The sequence below is a fragment of the Typopeltis vanoorti genome, chromosome 3 (genome assembly GCF_054136105.1).
Source record: "Typopeltis vanoorti isolate ZY-2024b chromosome 3, IOZ_Tvanoo_1.0, whole genome shotgun sequence".
Taxonomy (NCBI): Eukaryota; Metazoa; Arthropoda; class Arachnida; order Uropygi; family Thelyphonidae; genus Typopeltis; species Typopeltis vanoorti.
Window position 1 is genome coordinate 110,975,502 of NC_143551.1, and position 20,723 is coordinate 110,996,224.

General features: G+C 35.3%; 1 protein-coding gene across 1 annotated transcript in view; it reads left to right on the forward strand.

Annotated features, from left to right (window-relative positions):
- LOC150108468 (dynein axonemal heavy chain 7-like) overlaps positions 1 to 20,723 on the forward strand; it is a 990,001-nt gene that overhangs the window by 207,190 nt on the left and 762,088 nt on the right. Inside the window, exons 11-12 of the mRNA XM_090390473.1 lie at positions 5,573 to 5,702; positions 16,199 to 16,394. Of these exons, the coding sequence (XP_090246599.1) occupies positions 5,573 to 5,702; positions 16,199 to 16,394 (326 nt within the window). The remainder of the gene's footprint in view (positions 1 to 5,572; positions 5,703 to 16,198; positions 16,395 to 20,723) is intronic.

Here is a 20,723-nt window from a genome sequence, read left to right on the forward strand (position 1 = left end):
CATCCTCCCTCCTGGAAAACCATCCTTTTTCGCCCTCTTATTCACCACCATCTCTTTAATAATGTAATCTCCATATAGCATTACTCTTGAGTTATTCATGGCTTTTTTTTATTAACCAAAATAAAATGATGGTACAGCATGATTTCATTTCATGCCAGCTGGGGTGTCTCTTGATTAAATAAAACTCCTGCAGTTTTGGTAAAAAAAAACAGGCCAAATGGGAAAAGTCACTTTCTGGAACAAACTCGAACTCAACATCAGTAGAGTTCCAGATTGGTATCATCAACATATGAAACAAATGGAAAGGAATTGGATAAATATCAGATTGGTATCATAGGTTACTGAAACAAAGAAGACAAAAACAGGTGAGATTCTTCTAAGCAACAAATACAAGATGCTATATTCATGCAGTCATGATCAGGGAAAAGAAAGAGTAGTTATGGGATTCAACATTCAATGTGAGGATAATCTGCTTGAATGGCATGCATACATAATCATGTAGAGTGATGTGGGCAAATATCAGAATCTGGAAGTAAACAGTGAAACTTATTTGTTCCTATGGTCTCACAGAAGGTTCTACTTACAGAAATTTTTCAAGACATTAGAGAAGGCAACTGATAACAGAAAATGAAAATTTGGTTCTTGTTGGAGATTTAAACAGCAGGAAATTATTACCAGACACATATAGAAATGTTTTTGGGAAATTTTGGAGAAACGTTATTAGCTAATAATGGTAATTACTTGCTAGATTTCTGTCAACAACATGGACTAATAATTACTATTATCACATTCTAATATAAAGATATGCAAAAATTCACATGGAGAAAAGATAGAAGAAAGAAGAAATGTCTCACTAATTATGTTACTGTTGATAGCAATATTTTCATGCTGGTTCAGAATACAAGAAGTATACAAAGAATTTGAAAAATAGAACATGATCACTATTTAGTTTTGAGATAAAATTAAATATCATATTGAAATGAAAAGTATGTAAGAAAGTTTGTTAAAAAATGAAAGTTGAACAACTTTCTGAGGCGAACTATAGACCCATATTATTCATGAAAAAATGAAAGAGTTTGTAAAGTAGAACCAAACCTTGGAGATTCAGTTGCAGACCCAGAAGAAAATATTGATTGGTTCACCAGAGAGGCATGTGATGAGGTTGTCTACAAGAATTTTTTTTTAAAGAAAGAAACCTCCATGGTGAATTCAAAAATTAAAGAGGCAATCAAGGAAAAGAAGTAAGCATATTGTTATGTTCCTGGCAAGTAAGTCAACATGTGCTCTGAGAGAATACTGAGAAAAATGTAAGTAAAGAAGTGTATAAAACTAGCTAAATAACAGTCAGGAAGATTTTGGTAAGAACAGCAAATAAATATCAGAAAGGTGGTAGAATATTCTGGATGCTGTTGAAAATATTAGAAATGGAGAATAAACAAGCAGTGACAGCATGATGAAAGAACACATTCAAGAGGAATGCAGTCAGAGATGTATACTAATGTTAGTAGTAGTAGTAGAAAATATCATAAAAAACCTGAAGTGTGGAAAGGCAGCTGGAGTATGGAGACGTTTTCCAGTGGGGCTACACTGAATAATTCATAAGGTCTTGTCAGATGGTCATATTCCAGATGATTGTAGTAGAGTTTCCATAGCAGTCATCTATAATATTAAAATTACACAGGAATTTCCCCATTCTTGGTATGATTTATGCAAGCAAACTTGAGAAAAAGGCTAAGAAAAATTGTGGAAGGAAAACATGGAGAAGAACAATCTGGGTTCAGGCCAAATAGCTGTTCAGAATTATAGTTTTTTATTCTTGTTTTCTGATATTTACTGTGTATGGAAGGTTATATGTACATTTAATTTAGTATACTCCTAGATGTGATAGATAGGATGAGGGGGGGGGGGGCTTGGATGTACTGAAGAAATAATTTTTAGTGAACCTGTGGGATAGTAATTGAATAATAAAGTAACACATAAAAACCACAGTGATATCTTTAATTAGTAAAAGGACAGATATTTCATACTAAAATTAATAGTACATCTTCAGTGTCTGTAACAGTAATAGGAATGGAATACAGGCAAAACGTTTGGTGGATCACCTATTAAAATGCAATTGTTACTGCGTGCTAGGAAATAATAGAAATAACAAATTTAATCTATTAAGATAAATGGTTTTTTACATAAGATAAAAGTCTCCCAGATCTTTGAGAGAGACATACAGTCATTTCTATTTAAATTTGGTTGGTGTAAGATAGTTTCACAACTTTCTTTGAATAAGCATTCATTTTTGAATCTGCATCTATGGAGGAGAACTGCTTTATCCCACTGGACACTATGAGTAGAATCAATACTGTGCTGTGCCAGACCAGACTTCAGAGGTTTGTTATAATCAATATAATATTGTTGTTCTTTTATTCTTTTTTCCAAAGAACGGCCAGTTTGTTCAAAATAAGAGAAATCTCATTTGCAAGGTATTTGGTAAACGCCAGCCAAAGATAGAGAAGACAGTTTATCCTTTGTATAGGGTAATAAAGAAGAAATTTTGTTAATAGGAATATATGTTGGAATCAATTAATACTTTTTTAAAATTCTACCTATAGGTTCTGAGATTCCTGGAATGCTCTGTGGAACTGTTGAAGAAAATGTAGGTGTTGGAACATAAGAGTCAAGTATCTGTTGGATTTGATTGGAGTTGTAATCATTTGATTCCATTAACTTTTTAATGATGGAAAGTTCTTGTTGTAAGATTATTGGACTTTATGGACTCCCAAAAAATCCATAAAGAAGACTGTCCTGTACGACCTATCATAAATTGCATTGACTCTCCAACTTATTGGATTGCAAAAGTATTATCATGTTCCTTAAGTGCTCTCACTGGTCATTCCAGATCCTATTTAAAAAACTCAACACATTTTCTTGAAAAAATCAAGGATATAAAAATTACAGATTCTGAAATATTAGTCAGTTTTGACATCATTTCTCTGTTCACCAATATCCCATTAACTGACACAGTCAATTCTTTATATGAAGATTACCCTCCAGATATCGCAAGGATATTTGAATATGTCATCCACTCAGGTTATTTCAGTTGGAAAAACAAAATCTACAAACAAATTGAAGGTATACTGCCATGGGTAGCCCTCTGTCTCCACCTCTGGCAAACTACTATTTGAAACAATTCGAAGATACTTTGTTCTCATCCATTCATCCTCAATCATCTCTTTGGTACCGTTACATTGATGATGTTTTTGCTGTTTGGCCATACACTGAAGATGAACTTTCCACTTTTCTACAATGGATAAATAACCTTCACCCATGCATCCAATTCACTATGGAAAAAGAAAGCTCTGGTACTTTACCATTTTTGGACATCCTCCTTACTAGAATGTCTTCTGGTACCTTATCTACAAGCGTCTTTCGAAAACCCACATTTACTGGCAGATACATTCACAAAAAGTCTGCGCACCACATGTCTCAAAAATTTGGTATTCTTAAATCTCTAATTCATAGAGCACATAAAGTTTGCTCTTCCCCAATAATCTCAGAACAAGAACTTTCCATCATTAAAAAGTTAATGGAATCAAATGATTACAACTCCAATCAAATCCAACAGATACTTGACTCTTATGTTCCAACACCTACAGTCTTCAACACTCCGCAGAGTTCCTATTCCGTACATTCTAGGAATCTCAGAACCTATAGGTAGAATTCTAAGAAAGTATCAATTGGATATATTCCTATCAATTTTGTTGATAGGAATATATCCAACATATATTCCTATCAACAAAATTTCTTCTTTATTACCTTCTACAAAGGATAAACTGTCTTCTCTATCTTTGGCTGGCATTTACCAAATACCTTGCGAATGCGATGTCTCTTATTTTGGACAAACTGGCCATTCTTTGGAAAAAAGAATAAAAGAACATCAATATTATATTGATAATAACAAACCTCTGAAGTCTGGTCTGGCGCAGCACAGTATTGACTCTACTCATAGTGTCCAGTGAGATAAAGCAGTTCTCCTCCATTGATGCAGATTCAAATATGAATGCTTATTCAAAGAAAGTTGTGAAACTATCTTACACCAACCGAATTTAAATAGAAATGACTGTATGCCTCTCTCAAAGCTCTGGAAGACTTTTATCTTATGTAAAAAACCATTTATCTTAATAGATTAAATTTTTATTTCTATTATTTCCTAACACACAGTAACAATTGCATTTTAATAGGTGATGCACCGAATGTTTTGCCTGTATTCCATTCCTATTATTGTTACAGACACTGAAGGTGTACTATTAATTTTAGTATGAAATATCTGTCCTTTTACTAATTAAAGATATCACTATGGTTTTTACGTGTTACTTTATTATTTAAGTATACTGAAGAAATGTTTTAGTTTTATAGGAAGGGGGTTCAAAAGGTTTTGATATGTTTAAATTTCTACCAGTTTTTATCAGATAGCCCTTTATTATAAAGAATACATATAGCCAGGGCCGTACCAACCTGAGGATTGATGCACTGCACCCAGGCTGCAACATTGATAGGGCAGCATTTTATGTAGCTAATATGTAATTTGGATTATACAATGCAGTATTAGGGGTGGCTGATAAAAGTTTGCACCGTGGCAGCAAATACCCTTGGCGTGTCCCTGCACATAGCCTTGCTAAAACTGTTGTTGTTTTGATTTATTATCTGTTTTCAGTGTACTGTCAAGTTTAAGTTTCTTTTTATTATATTCATTTCTTGCAAAGATGGATCTAATCCAATGTATTTCTTTACATCACTTTGAATTGTGCTTATTGTTACCATTCTCTGTTTGAGGGTATTTATTATTCTTAGTTTTTGTTTTGGATAGTGATAGTAGTCTATGTGTACAAATTGAAATATAACGTAAATGGGAGATAGCCTGATGAAGGTGAGTTACGAGTATATCTGAGAATGGTGAGGGATTTTTTTTTTTTTTTTTATTTCTATCATGAATTGTATGTATTTGGTTTTAAATTTGCAGAATCAACAGCTTTCCACTTGAACATTTCTACAAAGACTGGTGATGTGCACATGGCTCCCCTCCTCCTTTTTTTTTTGACAGTAGAAGAGTGCAACATGTGAACAAAGAGAGAGAGAGAGCCACAATATCAGGCATAAATTTATAGAAAGAGAACTGTGTCATTGATAAGGAGGTTCATAAAGAGTGTAGTAATGTCAAACTTGTCTAGGAGATCATGATTATCTAAAACACAGCTTTTAATTTTCTTAATAAAGTGTTAATTATTTCATTTGGCTGAGTGGTTAGTGTATTTACTCTATAACCTACTGGCTGGGAGATTTGAAATCCACTTGGATGTCTTTAGTATGAAAGTAAGGCTTTAATCCAAAGTATTTTGTTGCCTGGTGTGAAACTACTATGTATGCATAATATGCATACATTATAGTCTAGTATGCATACTGTGTGTGTGTGTGTGTGTGTGTGTGTGTGTGTGTGTGTGTGTGTAGGTGGGAATTTTAATGATTATGCTTTAATTGATTCTTCTTTTATCCCTTTGTTTATTAATTTTTTTATTTTTTTCAGTAATTCAATCAGAAAACGATTTTCAGTGGTTATCTCAGTTACGTTATTATTGGGAAAATGATAATGTTCAAGTACGTATTACCAATGCTACAGTAAAATATGCTTATGAATATCTTGGAAACACTTCCAGGTAATTTCTAATATATATATATATATGTAGAAAGTTTTTAATTTGGGTATATTATGTATTCAAGATACCAAGTAATTTTATATAAACTTGGTTTTTAATCCTATTTCCCAAGTAAGCAAACAGACAAGTATGTCAAGGTTGCACCTGCACGTAGTGCAGGACCGAGGCAACTCGTGGTAAAAGTGTTAAAAACCAAGTTTATATAAAATTACTTGGTTATCTTGAATATATATATATATATATATATATATATATATATATATATATATATATATATATATATATATATATATATATATATATATATAATCTTATTCTGTATTTCTAAAAAAATTTATAGTCTAATTCAGTGGTCCACAACCTTATATCCTGCTAATTGAGGTTCTCTTGTGGCCTAGTTAGCAGATCTGAACCTGCATGTTTGACTGCTCTTAGAAAAATAAATCCCTAAAATCATTTTCAAAAATATAGTAATTTGATGTTTTACAAAATAATATTATTTTTAAGATATTAGTATGTATTAGACATCTGTTTTAAGTTGAGTAAGGTAAGCAACATATGTAACAGGTAAGTACATATATTATAAAATTGGTTGCTGTTATAGGCAAGGGGTGCCAGGGATGATGCAGAAGACAGGCATCAGCACGTTAGTAAAATGAGTGCAAGTCGAGTAATTATTATGGGAGACTTCAACTTTAGAGATATAGATTAGTAGGAGGAAAGATCACATGACAAGAAGGAAATGGAATTTATACATTTACTGAGAGATAATTACTTGAAGCAGAATCTGATGGAGTGGATTCGGGATAGGAGAGTGTGGGATCTTGTTATAGGATAAGAAGTCCTGCCCATAGTTAAGGTCCTTACATTGCCTCCAACTGGGGAAAGTGATCATGTGGTCTTGACTCGGGAGGTAGCAAAACATATGGAAATTCCATTTAAGAAGAAATATATATGGAACTACAAGGCAGGTGATAAGTTGGCCAGCTTAGGAGGCATCTTGAAGCAGTGAAGGAGAGTCAGGGGCTATCTGGAGGAATTAATATCACACTACATAATCAAGGTAGGGAGGTAAATGGGGTAGGAGTTAAAGGAATGAATAATATCATTAAGCAAGAACTACAAATAAAGATTTTCTGGAAGGTAGTATATAAGGAGAAAGGTGACTGGCTGACTCATGAACAGTACAAGGGACAGGCAAGAAAATTGACCAGCATCATAAGTAAGGCAAAATCAGATTATGAGAAGTTAGCCAAGTAGGAAAGGAAGCCCAAAGAGGTTTTTCAGTATGTGGCAAGTAGGAGGAAGAATGACTATGGAAAGATATAGTTAGAGATGTGACAGAGGCAGATGAACTTGTTGAATTGCTAAGTAACTATTTGGCAAAGGTATATCATCCAAGTGAAGATATTGTTATGGCAGAGATCACAGGGACTGAAGTGAGACCATAGGTTGATGAATTGGAGGTATTTAGATATTGCAGAATATGAATGAGGAAGTAAGTGGCATGAGTATGGGAAATGAGAGAATGGGTGTGCAAGAAAGTGAGAAACAGGGAGGCTCAGGGTGAACAGGGGCACACAGCGTGAGAAAGGTGGATGCTCCAAGAGGATGTGAGAGAATGTGTAGACAGGAAAGGAATGGGATGACCTGAGATCAAGAGAAAACAGTTGGAATTGAAGAGGGTTCTAAAATGAATAAGCAGAAAGAGAAATGGCCTCAGTCGAGCATGCAGAGATTAACATCGAATGAGTGTTATCAGTGGAACTAGCTTACAATCCAGGAACGAGCTATTGTGTTTATATACAAATGCTAGAAGTGTAAGAAACAAGGCAGATGAAATGGTTGCATTAATCGACTCTGTTCACCCAAAAATGGTTGGAATAAGTGAGACATGGTTAGATGAGGACAACATCCTGACAGGAATAGAGATGGAAGGATATGATATGTTTTATGAGGATAGAAGAGGTAAAAAAAAGAGGAGAGGGAGTGCTATTGATGATAGAGAAAGAGTTATGTCCATACAAAGTAGAGATGCAAGAGGGAAATAGTACCAGTGGTTTTGAGGCAGTATGGTGTGAGATAGCAATAGAATGAAATACTTGGTTGGATGTTGTTATAGACCAGGAAATGTGGATGGTAGTGACTATGAAATGTATAATCAAATTAGCCAAGCAAATAAGAAAAGAGTGATCATTATGGGCTATTTTAATTATGGCAACATAGACTGGAATGATGAGATAGCAACTGGAAGTAAAGAAAATTGAGGGATAACTACCTCAGACAGCATGTAACAGAGGGCACACAAGGATTGAGAGTCTTGGATTTGGTCATCTCATCAGAGGATGTAATTATAAATGAAGTGTCAAATCACCCACCAATTGGTGAGAGATTGACCATGAGGTGATTACCTGGGTAGTTGCCAGCAGTGTGAGGATCTCTGTAAGAAAAGAGTATATGTGAAACTACAATGTGGGGTGATTATGAAGAGCTCAGGAGACAGCTTGCAAGTGTAGCATGGTATGAGGAGTTAGCTTGAAAATAGATCAATGCAGCTTAGGGGGGAATTTTCAAACACTATCTAGTAGATGCAATGTGTCTAAATGTATTCCAAAGGTGAGAAGGTTAAATGAGGTATGTGAAATGGATGAATAAAGAGATTAAGCATGCGATACAGAGCAAAAGGGCATTATGGAGGCAGCAAAGAGAAGTGGAAATAACCAATTCCATGAGGACTACAAACACCAGTGAAGGTGGGTGACTTGACTAGTGTGGATAGCTAAAGAGAGGTATGAACAGCAGTTAGCTAATGAAGCCAAAAAGAATCCTAAGGAGTTCTTTCAATATGTAGCCAGCAGAAGAAAGAATGATTATGGAAGGATGACATTGATTGGAGAAAATCGTATAAAGACAGCTGTTGCAGGTGTGGTGGAGATACTTAATGAGCAGTTCCTAAAGGTCTTTCAATCTTGTGAATGTGACTTCATAGAGAGATTGAGAAGTAGTTGATGATATGGAAATGAGATTGATTGTAAGTGAGCAATGGGAGTTGAGCAAACTAGATGTAAATAAGACTGTGGGACTTGATAATATATCGCTATGGATTCTGAAGGAATGTGCAGGGAGTTGACTCTGGCCTTGACATATTTTTTTAATACGAGTTTTGCCCTTGGTCAAGTTCCTAAGAAGTGGAAGGAGGGCAGTGTGCCATTTCATAAAGGAGGTGATAGAACTCAAGCATCAAAACTATAGGCCTATCTATGTGTCAGGTGTTGTAGTTAAGTTGTTGGAGAAGCTTGTGAGAACTAGGATCCATAATTGGGTTGACAACGATGGTATTGTCTTTGATGGACAGCATGAATTTGTTAAAGGGAGGTCATGTTTTAGTAATCTACTTACTGATTACAATAAAGTGACATGCTTCCATGGACAGAGAAGAAGGATTCTCTGTATATGATTCTCTCTTATCTAACACACTCGTCACCTTATCATAAAATGCAAGTAAATTACTGAAACAGGACCTATCCTTTACAAATCCATGCTGACCTTCATAAAGAATGGCATGTCTATCAACCCAATTCTGTATTCTATTCCTTACCAATCTCTCCAACACCTTGATCAAAACTCGAGTTATACAGACTGGCCTATCATTGTAGACTTTTGTCTTAGAACCATGCTTGTGGAGTGGTATATTTTGCCTCTTTCCACTCCTTACGAACCCTACCTACTGATAAAAGGGATTGTTATAGGATACTTTCATTAAATAACCAGGTCAAGGGCTTAACCAACTGTGGTGTACATTCTTTAAGCATACATGGTGATATGTCATCCATTCCCACAGCCTTATTCACATCTAACCCAACTAACATCTGATACACCTCTGTTTCTTTCACTTCCAATTCTCGTATTACTTGTCTCTCTCTTCTATATATTGCATCAGATCATTTACACCAGTATGATATACTCTGATAAAGTGCTCGTTCAATAATTCTACTATATCCTTTGCAGGTGTTAGTCTGCTGCCATCACTATCCACCAGTGTTAGTCTGCGTAATTATTCTTCCTCTTGCTTGCCATATAGCAGAAAAATTCCCTTGAGTTAACCTTGGCCTAACTAGCCAATCTCCTCTCATACTGCACCTTTTCTTTCTTTAACATGCTCATCACCTTTCTAGCCTGCACCTTATACTCTTCATGGATCTGATCACCACCAACTGTTCTGTACCTCCTCCATAACATTTTTTTTTTCCAGCATAGCTTGCTTGATTTCACTGTTCATTCATCCATTTCTCTCCCACTCTATTTACTCACTTAACCCTTGGTATTCAGTCATACATTGCTTTTGTCAGATGCTGCCTTGTGAGTTTCTTGCATTGTCAACATCTTCTCTGCTCAGCTCATCTACTAAATGTGCTGATGCTAACTGACTACTATAATCACCTGCATTATATTTCCACATGTATCCATTTTTGGCAGTGACTTTTTCTTCTTTCATCACTTCCCAAACAAGTACCTCATGATCACTCACACGAACCAACCGGCAGCAGTGTCAACACTTTATTAACAACTAAGTCTTGTGAAGTTATCACAAAATCCAAAACATCAAACCTCTAGTTGCTTCAGTCATATGCTGCTTAAGTTACTTTTCTCTCAGAAATTCCACAAACTCGCTTCCCCTGTTCCCATACACTATCTCCTCCTTCCAGTCTATGTTCCTGTAATTAAAGTCTCCCATCAGGATCACCTTCTTTTTACATGCCCAACTCATTTGCCTAAACATTTCACAGTCAGTATTCTCTGCATTCCCTGACCTATAACAGCATCCTATCAGATATTCTAACCTGTTTATTCCAACTTCACACCACAAAGATTCAAAATCAAAATGCATGCACTCTCAACTTCCACACTTTGCAGACACAATTCCTCTGCAGTCATTAACAGCACCCCCCCCTCCTCTTTTCACATTTCTATCCTTCTGGAAAATTATATATCCTTTTAGTTCTATTCCCGACATCACATCCTACTCAGACAACCAAGTTTCACTTATTCCAGTTATTTTGGGGCATGCCGTCTGAATCAATGCAACAAACTTGACTCTCATTTCGAATGCTCCTTAGATATGTGTATAAAAATAACAATCCCTGTGTGTTCGAGGACATTCTACCAGCACCAATATTCTCTATTCTAGCTGTTATACCACTCCTCTCTCTTCGGTCTGACCCTTCCTGTTTCCCTGATCCTGACTCTGATTTCCATTCCTACATGTCTTATCTTCTCCTTTATGCATTGCATCATCTTGTGTTGCTGCAACCACATCTTCAAACTCATATCCATCTTCCTCCTACCAAACAGTCTGTTGATTTATGCTATCCTGCTTCACAGGTAGACACTGATCATTTGCTACATTAACTTCTTGACTGAGAAAACAATAGCCTTTCTAAATACCCAACACCAAACCCATTCAAATGTAATCCATCAGCTATATACCATTCCAACTTTCCTTCAAATTCACTCCACAGATTTACAAATTGAAGTCCCCTTTGCCTTGCACAACTCAGCTATCTTACTATTCATTATCTCTGCTCTCCTTCTCAATTCACTGTAGTCATATAAGGGCAACACACCTGCAGCTTTTCCAACAACACTATTCTTCTTTACCTGCTGCAACAACTTCCTGAAATCTTTATCAACATCCTTTTTCTCCCCAAGTCATTTGTGCCAATGACTTGACCCCTTGACTCTTGACCAACTTCTCCAATACTTTGACATCAACTTCTGATATGCTGATGAGTCGGTAATATGCTACATCAGTCTCGGAGCCTTCTTTACACCCACTCAGGACTAACCCAGAGCTGAGACTTAGATTAAACAATATGATCAAGGGCACTGACAATTCCCTTGCTTCTTCACGTAAAACTTGAGCTGGTATACCATCCAGTCCCACAGCTGTATTCACATTAAGCTTCTGTAATATGCTATGCACCTTCATTTTATTTACCTTAGGTCCTGTATAAGCCTTTGGCTCTCTCATTCCTGCAATATCACCATCTGGATGATATACTCCTGCAAAGTGTTCACTTAATAATTCTATTATTTCGACTAATTCAGTTACATCCCTGCCATCAGCATTACTTAAAATCATTCTGCCACATACATTCTTTCTTTTACTTGCAGCATATTGAAAGAACTGTTTGGGATTCCCTTTAGCCTGCATTGCTAACTTCATTTCATAATCTGTTTTTGCTTTTCTTACTACACTAGTTACCCTTCTCGCTTGTCCCTTGTACTGTTCATGTGCCTGCAAGTCACTTTTCTCCTTAAATTCTCTCTGCAATTGTTTCTTTTTTTTTCAACTTGATGATGATATTCATCCATTTAACTCCCACTTGATTTAATCTCCTGACTCTAGGTATGCAGTCTGCCCATTACCTCTCTCAAACACTCCTTTACCATCTCCCATGTACTGTCAACATCCAGTCCTTGCAGTTTTACATGTTATGGCACCGATCCAAGCAATCTCCTAAGCTTGTCATACTTACCAGCTCTGTAATTTCACATATATCCCATCTTAACTGAAAATTCCACATATTTAGCCACCTCCCAGGTCAAGAGCATATGATCACGCTCCCAACTGGTGGCAACATGGTCATATTCATTATAGAGAAATTCTGAGATGCAATTACTAGATCAAGCATTCTTGAATCCCTACTATATTTCATTACATGCTGTCTCGGGTAATCCCTTAGTAACTGCATAAAATCCATTTCCTTCCTCCCATGTGTCCTCTCCTCCTTCCAATGTATGTTCCCCTAGTTGAAATCCCCCATAATAATTAGCTGTCCCCACTCATTGAGTCTATTTGCCAATGCATATTATATCCATCATCTTTCCCTCCCTTAGTCTATAGCAGCATATAACTGTATATTTTGTTCGACTGGCATCAATCTCACACCAGATAGCTTCAGATGTGCTATTTTTATGGCTTGCAGTTAGACTTCTATTTTCTTTGGTTGCAGTTCATCGACTATCATCAATAACACTCCTCCCCCTGTTCTTTTCTCTCTATCCTCCCTGAACACACTACACCCTTCACATTTTATCCCACTAACCATATCATCTTCTCTTATCCATCTCTCACTAATGCCAATAACCTTTGGCCAGGATGAGCCAACCAATGCCAAAAATTTCTCCTGCTTGTTCCAAATGCTCCTGGCTTTAGTGTACATAAAATGCAAAAATCCCTTAGGCTGCTATCCTGACGCTTTTACTAACTATCCCCTTCTGGTTTGTTACCATCGGTACTTACGTAAGCATAGTATACACATTCTTATACTCAACTGCCTCACTGATGTCTGCATATCCACTAAACAGCTCCCCCCACACACACACACTAAAAGATTTTGTTTTCATGATTCTGCACATCCACTTTCACTTCATTCAGCAACACTTTTTCCACTCTCTGAAAACCAGATCCATTCAGTGGAAACCCATCCTTCTTGTATAAGTCCTTTTGCTGCAAAATTTGCTCCACACACCAATAAACTTCACACCACTCCTCCTGTGTAACCTACACATCAAATCATTTGCTATTATGGCCCTCCTTCTTTCCTATTACAGAGACTCACTATCTGAACTCTCAGTCTCTTCTTTTTCTAGTAATTCTTTCATGGTTGGCAACAATGGAACGAAAAGTATACATTTGGTGGGGAAGTTTTGGAGGAAGTTAAGGAGATGAGAACTTGGAGTAGTGGTTGATAAGTTTTAAAAGAGGTATACCGTGAGTAGACATATCGATACAAAATTAATAACAGAAAAAACTCACATACAAAGATTATTTAATAGTATAATTTTCGCCTGTGTGTCACAGGCATCTTCAGTACATTAAGCTCAAATTAAACAATAACTGACAATTCCAAAGAGCGCCACTTAAGTAGCTGGTGTAAGATAACTAAAAAGGTCATTAACTTTCCTAAAAATAAAAAAATAAAAAAAATCAATACAATAAAAAAAAGATTAGCTGATTTGTAAAGTACTATCTCCCATAAAGGGGATAGACGTAAGCCGTTGGATCTGTTAAAGTTAGGAGAATGAAGTAGAGTTTCACATGTTTCTTTATAAAGGCATTCCATGAGAAACTGACTTTTGTGAAGAACTCTTGTCTTTCTCCAATGAACTCTGTGTCTAGTGAAGATGGCATGTTCTGCAAGTCCAGACTTTTCAGGTTTAAAGTATTCAATATAAGATTGGTGTTCTTCTAGCCGAATAGAGGCAGATCTTCCCGTTTGTCCGAAATAAGATAATCCACAAGAGTATGGAATCTGTTAGACACCTGGATGATTAAGATGTGGAAGCTTGAAAAAAAGTTCAAAGTTCTTTTAATGAAAGCTTCATTAAAAGAACTTTGAGTAGTTTTAATATGTCTTCCTCTTCAAACACAGAAGAAATAACGCGCATTACTATCCCTTATGTACAAGGCATCAGTGAATGTATAGCAAAAGTTTTAAAACCACTGAATATTTTTGTTGCCTTTCGACTGTTCAGAAAAATCTCCACCTTTCTCACTTCTCCTAAGGACAAACTTCCACATCTTAATCATCCAGGTGTCTACCAGATTCCGTGCTCTTATTTCGGACAAACGGGAAGATCTGCCTCTATTCGGCTAGAAGAACATCAATCTTATATTGAATACTTTAAACTTGAAAAGTCTGGACTTGCAGAACATGCCATCTTCACTAGACACAGAGTTCATTGGAGAAAGACAAGAGTTCTTCACAAAAGTTAGTTTCTCATGGAATGCCTTTATAAAGAAACATATGAAACTCTACTTCATTCTCCTAACTTAAACAGATCCAACGGCTTACGTCTATCCCCTTTATGGGAGATAGTACTTTACAAAGCAGCTAATCTTTCCTAACTTTTTATTGTATTGATTTTTTTAATTTTTTATTTTTAGGAAAGTTAATGACCTTTTTAGTTATCTTACACCAGCTACTTAGGTGGCACTCTTTGGAATTGTCAGTTATTGTTTAATTTGAGCTTAATGTACTGAAGATGCTTGTGACACACAGGTGAAAATTATACTATTAAATAATCTTTGTATGTGAGTGGTTGATAAGGATCTGAAGTTTGGAGGTAACATTGCACAAGTTTTGAAGTCATTATACCAAATTTTGGCAATGATGCAGAGAATCTTAACTTGCAGAAATAAAGAGGTCTGGTCCATTGTAAAAGGTCTTGATCAGGCCTTGTATGGATTATTTTGCACAGATTTGGTGTCCTGGTTTTCATGGTGATAGAGCTATATTGGAAAGGATTCAGAGAAGACTGACTAAGGTGGTAACTGGTCTTTCAGATGTGGTATGAAGATAGATTTAAGGATTGCAATTGCCAATGTCTTGTGAATAGGAGGAAGAGAGGGAATGTGATTGAGACATTTAAGTTGGTAAAGGGTTGTTACTGGGTTAGTGTGGAAGAAGTTTTTCATGGAATGGGACAAGGGTATGGTACAAGGAGACATATTACAAAGGAGAAGTGGGGGGGAATAGTACAAGGGGACATCACTGGATTCTCTATAAAGAGGGTGTGAGCAGAGTAATAAAGGAAATGGTTCTTTGCATGGATAATGATTGGTGAACGGAATGCAATACCTGACATTGTAGTGAATGCAGATACATTGAATGAGTTTAAAGCACATTTTGATGGGCTTTGTGTGTAACAGTGTGTACCTCCCATTGCGTCTTTTGACTCCATGGAGGTCTAGTATTAATAATAGTAATAATAAGCTATGTTTTGATGGCCATCTAAATCACTTTCAGTATTATTAATAAATTTATCTCAAGAATCTTGGTGAGCTTTCCTTATAATATTTTTTTGCAATATTTCTTTTAGTACTAGAAGCTTTTATGTTTCTGGTGTTTGTTTCTGCAAGGGTAGCAAGTAAGGTTTTTTGGTTTTCTTCTATAGCTGTCACGGTTTCATCATTCCAAATTGTCTGTCCTATTTTTTTTTTCTCCTTGTTTTTTTTCCAACAACCTCTCTTGCTGTTTGTTTTATTACTTTGCTTATGTTTATCCATTCTTTATATGTTTTCAGCAAATTTGAGATGAGTACTGAGTCAATTCATTTTGATACATATTTCTAATATTGTCTTCTTGGTAATGACAAAATAATAATAATTAATTCCTTCTGGCTTGATGATATTTAATGAAATTTATTATTTAAGATAACTATTAAAATTTTCCATTTCAGGTGGACCATTTTAATCTGAAATTGCCAAAATGAAATTATATGTACTGCATATATGCCAGGATGTTCCTTAGTCAACTGTTTTGGTAATGACTAGTGTTATATTACACATGAATTACACCATAAAAATGCATTGTATGCAATAATTTTCTTACTTGTTTTTAGCATTTTGCATTAAAATAGATAATTTAACTATGATGGTTTAATTTATTATTTTGTTTTGGAAAACATAATTTTTTCTTTTATACAAGGTTAGTAATTACACCACTTACTGATCGTTGCTATCGGACACTAGTAGGAGCCTTTCATCTTCATTTAAATGGTGCTCCAGAAGGCCCTGCAGGTACAGGAAAGACAGAAACCACTAAAGATTTAGCTAAGGCACTTGCTGTCCAGTGTGTTGTATTTAATTGCTCTGATGGTTTGGACTATCTTGCTATGGGAAAGGTATATCTTGAATCTTTTCAAATGACATTTCTTAAATTCAGTAACAGGAGAGTTAATTTTTTTGCTACATATACAGAATTAATAATAATAAGTTTTATTTATATAAATATATTATTATTATTATTACCATAGTATAATAAATTTAGTTTAATCCTTTCTTCAAGTGTGAGCAAACAAAGTTTGTGCTTGAAAATGTCTTCAGGACTATGGTAAGGTAGTACAACACTGGGCAACTAGTAGCAAAGGTGAACCAAATGGGAGGCATTATGCGAGATACTGAGATAGGAGTGATGTTAGCTTGGTCCACCTTTGCTACGTGTTGCCCAGTGTTGTACAACCTTACCTCAGTCCTGACGATATTTTCAGATGCAAACTTTGTTTACTCACATTTGGATAAAGGATTAAACTAAATTTATTATAGTCTAACCAAGTGAAAAATAAACTGTCAACATCTTTCTCTAAATCCAGATTACTTTAATAATAAGGTGGCACAAATTTTGGCAACTCCTATAGGTAAAGATGATCTCTCTCTCCATTGCTCTACCTTGGTATCTTCACTTCTGGGCCTGGCTCCCACTGACGAGACCTCAATAAAGGTTGAAACTGGTCTGAGTAGTGGCCCTTCCCTTAATGCATAACATTATACATATCTGCAAGGAGATGTATTTTGCATTGTGGGAGGTACTGAGATAGGAGTGATGTTAGCTTGGTCCACCTTTGCTACGAGTTGCCCGGTGTTGTACTACCTTATCTCAGTCCTGAAGATATTTTCAGGTGCAAACTTTGTTTGCTCACACATGGATAAAGGATTAAACTAAATTTATTATAGTCTAACCAAGTAAAAAATAAACATTCAACATATTACCATAGTACTTCCATGCAATTGTGCAACTCATCATGGGAAGTCTGGTTTAGGTATTGCTTTCTGTCATCATCATTATCATCGTTGCCCATGGATCCAATGCCTGCTTTTGTCTGATGCTTGTTTCACCATTCTTTGCCATTTCTCTCTGTCTATTGCCAGATGACTCAAATTGTGACTCTTTCCATAGCTCACCTAGGACGTTCTCTTCTATTTATACCATCGAATGTACCAACCATTAAGGTTTTGATCTTTCAACTATTATTCATTCTGCAGATATGTCCAAAACAACTTTGAATTCTTTTATACATTAGATTTCTTTGCAGTTTACTTTGCAATACAGTTCTTCATTTGTTACCCTTTGCATTCATCCAATTTGTAGAATCTTTCGGTAACATGCTATTTGAACAGAGACTTTGCTAATTACTCATGACTCACAGCCATAGAGAGTACTTGTAAATGTGCATGTTTCCGGAAGTCTCAGCTTTATGGGAAGGCTCACTGATTTATTTTCCATATCTTGTCCATTTCCTGTAGGTTTATTTTAGCTTGTGTTATCCAAGATCTTATCTCTTTTTTAGTCTAAATCATGGTCATGGTGCTCCCTAGATATGTGAAATTCCTAACCTCTTCCAGCTCTTATCCATTGACCTTTATTTGCTTTTTTATCCTCTTCTCTCCGAATATCATTTTTTTTTTTAATCAGTGTTCATTATCAGGCCATATCTCTTTCCTTCTTGACTTAACTTCAACACTGTTCTTTCTAACTCCTCTTCATATTCTTCAATAATGATTATGTCATCTGCAAATCTCAAATTTGTTTATTTTTATACTTTAAATGAAAATTCCCCTTATATTATCCTTTTTGACATCTGTTATTCTTTCTAAAAGAATGATAAAGATGCTTGGAGATATTGTGTCTCCTTGTCTTGTGCCTCTTGTTGTTCAGACCTCTCTTCCTATTGTTCCATGCTTTCTGACATCGGCATTGATGTTCTGCAAGAGACATATCACATTCTTGTCCACTCCATAAGATTCAGTTGTAGTACATACCACTTTCTGATCTATACTGTCAAATGCTTAATCTTAACCCTTCTAAATTCTGCTTGTTCATTTTCCAGATTTTCTTTAAATTGTGCTTTGTGGCTTGAGTTTCAATTTGATATTGGCAATCACTAAGCTATGATCTGATTCCATGTTTGCTCCTTGAAATGTTCGGCATTGCTGAACTGATGTGACCCATCTCTTGTTTATGAGTATCATGTCTAGTATATTCCATGAATGACCTTGTCTTCTCCTTCTGCCTTGTGCAATATTACCCATACACTCTACTCCTGATGGATTATTATTGTTAGTTTTGGTTTGGTTAGTTAGTTTACTTTTGGTTAGGTAAAGACCGCATTATAGTTTTCATGCAGTCTTAGTTATTTGTGTCTTGATTTCTCCAGGTTTTCCTTCTTTCCAGGATGTTTGGGTTACATACAAAAAGGTTGTCTAGATGTGGTTTGATCTATTCCTTATACTAGGGTGCATCTTCTTATTATGATTTGTCATTTGATTAGTGTTTAATCTAGGAACGAATTAGAGCATACCTTCTTATTGTGACTTGTTATTTGTTTTGTGTTTCATCTGGAAACCAAGTAGAGTACACCTGCTTGGTTTCTGAATCAAGCAGGTGTACTAGGTTTGTAAATGATAATTCTGTAAAATTACAGAATTATCATTTACTGTACACAAAGAAGAATTTATGGAGACAAAAACACACATGGTGGAGTAATTACTTTACTTGTAATTAAAAAAATAACACTTGACATTTCAACCTCTGTATCGAGGTCATCATCAGCACAGGACACAAGCTACATGACACTACACAAAAGTAAGATAAATCTAAATACTTTGTTAATCATTTATCCTAGTCTAACCTCTGGTGAAAAAAAATATATAAAATAATAAAATAAAATGATAAAAAATTAATAAAAAATAATATTTACAATACAATTAATATTTATAACAAAATAAAACAAATTTTTTATACATATCAGTATAATAATATACAGATGATAGAAAAAAAAATCTCTAAATGAATAAATATAAAGTTTTTTATTGGAATGACATTAAACACATTTCTGCAGTTCTCTTATATTAGGGTTTCATGTGTTGGAGTTCTGCCATCATGTATTGAAATAACTCTTTTTCTATCATCAATAACACTTCATCTCTTTTTTTCCTTTTCTATCTTCACGAAATACATCATGTATTCCTAATGATGACCTCGATATAGAGGTTGAAACGTTGAGTTTTAGTTTCTTAATTATAAGTATTCTTAATAAAATTCCTTTGTATAACTAAAGAGTTTTCTCCAAAAACTAGGCATTCCTTCAGATCACTCTAACCTCAGTGGGTAACCCAAAGAATCTTATAACTCATTATACTTTATTGCCTCATGGTTATGATCATTCCAACATAACTAACATTTCTCCATAAAGTCTTCACTATGAATGCTGACCACAATGCAACCTTAAAAGTAAGAATCATTTACTGTTGTTTGATACCTTCATGGAATTAAAAGACCCACAGCAGGAAGTTTGCCTTAAATGCCCTGTTATACTAACCATAAATTCATTTATAGTTGTCATGATCATGACACTCTTTAGCAGAGTATTCCAATCACGCACCACTATTTATCATACCTTTATGAAGTATTTAGGGATATCCCCTTATACTTACTCCTTCCATTCTTTGAAAATTCGCTTTGAACACCTGTCTAGTAATCTTACAGTAATTTGTATGGATTAATCATATCACTCATTTTTTTCTCCAGTCTACATTCTCAGTAGCTTATATTCCCTCAATCTACCCTCATAACTAATATTGCATTCTATAGCCCTGAATGTGTTATTCACTTACCACACATGGTACACAATTTTGGAGAATCCTGATAGATACATCTGAAGTGGTGTTGCTTAATGAGATATTGAGTTTGCTGTGTTGTGAAAACTGGTGGATGTGCTGTTTGTTTTTACCAACTGTAGATTTTGTCAGAGAACATGAAACAAAATGTATATATTTGTTGAACTGCACAAAGCAAGAGATCATCAGATAGCATTAGAGATGAAGTCGAAGTTCAGAGAATATACTATAAAAGTTATTCAGAGAATTGCTGCCTTAATGAAATAAACACTGACAAATTGTGATAAGAAGATGTAGTGCCATAAAGCATTGATAAGGTCTCCTATTGATTGCTATATTCTGAGCATCCACTAATACAATATGTAATCATTCTTCACATATGCTATACCATCTATCACTGACTAATAATATTTATCTTTGTTAATTGTGTGTGTGTGTTCTCTGGCATAGTTGCATTATCTCGAGGCTGTTGAATATTAGCTTTGAGGATGGATTGATAGCATGATTAAGGCTTATTTAGTTAGTAGGACTTATTAGAGAGTTGGAGAAATATTGTA